At 44.2% G+C, this 5,494-nt stretch overlaps 1 protein-coding gene across 2 annotated transcripts in view; it reads right to left on the bottom strand.

Moving 5' to 3' along the window:
* The window catches only part of LTN1 (listerin E3 ubiquitin protein ligase 1), a 30,601-nt gene extending 26,144 nt beyond the window's left edge, over positions 1–4,457 (bottom strand). Inside the window, exons 1-4 of one of the 2 annotated variants that reach the window (XM_030477859.1) lie at positions 4,337–4,457; positions 2,086–2,289; positions 1,663–1,761; positions 357–587 (exon numbers count right to left, since the gene is read on the bottom strand). In XM_030477859.1, the coding sequence (XP_030333719.1) occupies positions 357–587; positions 1,663–1,761; positions 2,086–2,289; positions 4,337–4,378 (576 nt within the window). In that variant the 5' untranslated portion in view covers positions 4,379–4,457. Of the gene's footprint in view, positions 1–356; positions 588–1,662; positions 1,762–2,085; positions 2,290–3,938; positions 3,971–4,336 lie in introns of those variants that run through there. The other variant, XM_030477860.1, reaches the window with a different exon arrangement.
* Positions 4,458–5,494: the final 1,037 nt, after the last annotated feature.

Below are 5,494 nucleotides of genomic sequence, written 5' to 3' on the forward strand. Positions count from 1 at the left end.
AGGATTTCTGAAACACAGCTCAGCATTCAATCCTTTACCACTGCTGATAAACTCTATCATCATTATTCTGTCAGCATTACATGATGACTGAGCATCATTATATAGAAATGCACACAAGAAAATTCACTTCATACTCCTTTCTCTGATTCCAGTTATTCTAACTGCAAATGAAAGAAATAGAGGATGCGTTTTTGCCTCAGTCTGCCTCAGTCTTCACATTAAGAGGAGCAAAGTTTCAGATGAAGAGGAAATTTAACCATAAAGAACAGATGGGAGAAGATGAGTTTTAAACTTGTAATAAAAACTGACATATACTCAATACAGAGCCTTAAAGAAACAGAAAAGTATAAACTCACGTTAAGAATTTCATCTTTACAGAATACTAAGGCTTCAGGTTGCTTGCTTGAAGGAAAAGCTTTTTCAAAAGCTACTTTTGCAGCAGAAGCAGCAGGGGAGTAAGTGTCACATTGAGCAATCAACCAGTATCCCATGATACTTTTTAAGTAGGGAGCTAAGTGCTTCTTTACTTTAAGAATCAGTTGCTCAAAAGACTGCTGAGTTGCTTCCCGAACACGACGATCATGATCCTGTCAAAAAAAAAAAAAAGGCGGGGGGGGGGTGGTTATTGTTTTAAGAATTGCACCTTTAATGCCAGGTACTTCAAAGCAGAAGTGATGACGAACAAAAAAAGCTGTGTCTCAGTTTAGTCATTTTTGCAATGAATTGGGCTACACAGATTTGAAAATACGCAACAATGACAAAAGTCTTGGTAACCCTAGGTATGGGGACAGCCCCAACTTAGCACCATCATATTCCCAATGTGTTGTAAATTCAAAATTGTAGCCTTTTCCCAATATCCCTAATGACAGTTTCTATTTTAATTTTAAACAAACATTTAACAAAAAGGCAAGAGGCAAGAGAAACAAGAAGACTTGAAGACACCTTCTTGACTAAAACCACAAGCCTACACAAACTGTGCATCATTATCCATTTTTTGTGTATGAATTTACATCATCATGACTTTCTATGCTCTTGGCTCCTGAAAGAAACACTAGGAATTGCTCTCATAAATCAGCATTCCAATTAATTTTGTCCAATATCATATTTCCAATAGCAGCCAGCCCATACAGTTTGGACATGTATTAAATAGATCAGAAAATTATGGATTATCTGGCTATGCACAGTCTTTTCATGTTTGGGAGGGGTTTTTTTTGTAGGGTGTTGTGTGGGTTTGGGGGCTTTGGGTTTGGTTTGGTTTGGTTTTTTTGTTTGGTTTTGGTTTTTTTTAATACTAAGTCTAGTCAGATATTAGTCCTAGATCAAAAAGATTTATGTTAACCGAACAGCACATTCTCTTTAGCCATTGACATAAAAGAACTTTTCATGAAAAGAAATGTCTTGTCATCTTTTAAACATAAAGGTCTAACAAACAGCTATCTCCATCCAGTAAGTACAGCCCAGATTTCAACAGTTCAAGATTCCACCCACTGCCAATACTGAAATATCTCCACAGTAAAGAACACTACTTTCCTTCAACTTCATGTTTGTTCCTAGAACAAGTCAGTAATTCTAACAAAGTTAGATTTATCAATAAAGACCGCTTCAGACATTTTCACAGGAAGTATCCACAGAAGTTTTTAATTTAGATACTTTAATACTTACCAGTGAGATTTTACAATAAATTCTTGGCCAGTAGGGAAGAACACCTTTAACAACTTCTGCTTCCCTTTCCTTGCACATTGTTCCAAATTCTTGCATAGCCTAAAAAACATCAAAAGCATGATTTAAGAAGTCAAATAGATATGTTATGTAATTTACCAGCTTCTACCATACACTGCAACTCTCTTTTTCAAAAATCAACTAATTTCCTGCAATTAAGCATCTACAGATTACATGCTTAATTAGGTGCTTCTACAGAATCTAGTTACTTTTATGAATGCTCCATCAGCACTGCGTGATGGGCCTTCTCATAAGTCCTCCAAGATACCTTCTAGATTGCAGTTCTAGCAAATTTATCAATACGAAATTAGTATTAGCTATCTTGATATACTCCTCTCCCATAGAAAGGACAAAGGATACACCTACTTTTAGTTTTGTTGTGATATCCCTTTTAGAAAGTTTTCGCAACACCATTCGAAAATCAGCATCAACAAGGCTGTCTATTTCCTCTGCTCCTTGAACTGCAGGAACGTATCCTAGATCGTTCTGAGATGTTCCAAAGCCAATAAACCCAGGCACTGTTCCACGTTCCTTGGCGAGGAGCTCTGCAGCTCGGCCACTGCTAGAAGGCTGACAAAAACCAGGGACATAAGTCAGTTATCTATTTCAGTCATTTTATTTTAGTTTGCATTTGAAATAACGATCCTATTCAAATTGTAGAATTAGCCTTCTATTTAAAACAAAATCTCACCAAAAAAAAGGCCACATATGCTTTAAACATAGAAGTTTGACCTAGAAAATTATTCTTCACTTTAGAATCAGTATTCCCTTTTCTAATAATCCATTAATACTTATGGAAAAATGTATTGGTTTTACACACATATGTCGTGGTTTGAGCCCAGCTGGTAACTCGGAACCATGCAGCCGCTCGCTCACTCCCCTCCTTCTTGTCCCCCTGCTCCCAGAGGGATGGGGAGGAGAACTGAAAGAATGTAACTCCCACGGGTTGAGATAAGAACAGTCCAGTAACTAAGGTATAATACAAAACCACTACTGCTACCACCAATGATAACAATGATTAGGGAAATAACAAGGGGAGAGGATACAATTGCTCACCACCCGCCGACCGATACCCAGCCCGACCTGAGCAGTGATCTGGGCCTTCCAGATAACTCCCCCCGGGTTTATATACTGGGCATGACGTGCTGTGGTATGGAATACCCCTTTGGCTAGTTTGGGTCAGGTGTCCTGTCTCTGTTTCCGCCCGGCTTCCCCTCCTCCCTGGCAAAGCATGAGACTGAGAAAGTCCTTGGTCGGAGTAAACATTACTTAGCAACAACTAAAAACATCGGTGTTATCAGCATTGTTCCCAGGCTGAAAGTTAAAAAACACAGCACTGCACCAGCTACTAAGAAGGAGAAAAATGACTGCTATAGCTGAATCCAGGACAACATACAAAAATGTATAACAGGGAAGTCCTTCTGTAAGTGAACAATTTATTAAGAAACCATTTATCCTCCTTCACTACTTCTGGTTTTCTTAGTTCTTCTCATGTTATTGCATATGGACTGACACAGCTCCCAAGGAATGCTCTTCATATCATTCGGAAAAATAAGAATAAGCACGAAACAAAAGATGATACCAGCAGCCAAAGGGGCCAAGAAGGATTTAGAGGAACAGCATGTAATACTATCCCATTAGTACTACAGTGAGCATTTTGGAGTTCAGCATCTCTTCTAGTTTGTCCCAGTTAAGTCAACATGAGCCATCGTATCAGTGGCTCATGTTTCTTTCAAACACACTCTTCTGAAAAGATTGTTCCCAAACCAACTGATGCTTTAATGTTCTCTGTGATACCTTATAATCCAAATACCTTTCATTTCATAATGATCCTTGCAGTTTTGTGAATTTGTGTTTGCTTGTTTGTCTTTAACGCAATGATAATTTGCTGAAGTTCACTGTACTTTTCTGATTTTCTTGAGGTACATAAGCCACATTTTACCTGACTATTGTATCTACAGACTATTGTATCTACCTGACTATTGTATCTACATTCTGCATGTGAAATCCCAAATATAAGGACTGCTGCTTTGTGTTCCCTAGTCTTCTCTAAACACATGCAGGTATTACATCACCTGAACACAACTCTTCACTCACAGTTCTCCCACACCGATCCAGTGCCACACAGTCACCACCTCAGGCCCGGTGGCGGCAAAACAGATTCACGGAGACACAACAGGTGTGCTCCAAGCCTCTCCACAGAGGAATGCACGACTTACCGGTACCTCGCTGAACTCACGCCCGCCGCGACTTGTCGGTTACACCCCCTGCCCTAGACCCTCCCTGGAAAGCCCGCACGAACGCCACAGAAGCAGCAGGCACATTGCCTGAAGCGCGGGCCCAGGCCAAGAGTCGGCCGCAAAGCCCGGCGGTGGCCCTGGCTACGACAGCCGGACCCGACGACTGCGCCGCCTCCCAGAGGGGCCGGCCTCCGGCAGCCTACAGCCCTGTCCACAGGGCACCGGGAGGTGAAGGACGGCCATAACCCGCCCGACAGTGCCCGAAGCCCCAGCGCCAAGGCCCGAGTCCCGCCGCCCTCCCCGTCCAGGCCGCCCGCCAGCCCCGCCGGCGGCTCCGGCCGCACGGGACCCGGGTCCCACGGGCAGGGTGCGCTCACCCGCAGGTTGCCCTTGGTTCGTTGCTTGTTCTTGCCCCCCATGACTATGGTGGTGGCAGCAGCGGCGGCGCTGGGGAATAGCCGGGAGCAAGGAGGCGCGCGGCCGGGGCGGGAGAGGCGGCACTTCCGGGGGGCGGGATCAGGCCCGCGGCGCACTCGTCAGCGCTGCCGTCTGAGGCCACGCGGTAGCGGCGGCGTTCCGTGCGCTTACAACGACCTGGGATGTGCCAAAGGACCAGCGGCGAATCTGCACTTGCTGAGTGAAATCACCGTGTATTGCTACGGAAGGTGTCCGAGTGCACACCAGAGAGCTTGGGAATTTTAACAGATCTTCAACAATCAGAAGCAAGCAACTCCTGGGCTTGTTCAGCCTAGGGAAGAGAAGGCTCCGGGGAGACCTTAGAGCAGCTTCCAGTGCCTAAAGGAGCCTACAGGAGATCTGGAGAGGGACTTTTTACAAGGGCATGCAGTGACAGGACAAGGGTCACCGGCTTTAAACTAGACGGTGGATTTCGATTACACATTAGGAAGAAGTTCTTCACTATGAGGCTGGTGAGACACTGGCACAGGTTGCCCAGAGAAACTGTGGCTGCCCCATTCCTGGCAGTGTTCAAGGCCAGGTGGGATGGGGCTTTGAGCAACCTGGTCTAGTGGAAGGTGTCCCTGCCCATGGCAATGGGGTTGGAACTAGATGAGCTTTAAGGCCCCTTCCAACCCAACCCATTCTATGATTTGACACATGTGATTTAATACACAATCCATAAGCAAAGAAATCAAATTATCATTCTGATACAACTTTGTTGAAACCAGATTCAAGAGCACATGCAGTGTAACTCACTTTACATTACTGGGCTGCAACTCCATGACCTCAGCCCAGTGAGGATCGTTTCCCTGCTCTGGAGTGTGCTTGCCATAAGGCAGCCCATCCCGGGGTAACATTCTGCTTTAACGTGAGTAAAGAGACTGGGCTCCTCAGCTACAGGTGCAGTAGAAAGCTGCCACAGTGTCTCTCTGCACACACAAGTCTATCTATGGAAAATTCTTATGCCTTAGAGCAGGCATCCTAGCTCATCCTGTTTGCCTAAGCAAGACTTCTGTGAACTTGCTCATTCCTTTTGGATTTGTTTGTTTTGCTTTGGTTAGCTTGGTTTTGGTTTA

This window comes from Strigops habroptila, chromosome 2 (assembly GCF_004027225.2).
Source record: "Strigops habroptila isolate Jane chromosome 2, bStrHab1.2.pri, whole genome shotgun sequence".
NCBI lineage: Eukaryota > Metazoa > Chordata > Aves > Psittaciformes > Psittacidae > Strigops > Strigops habroptila.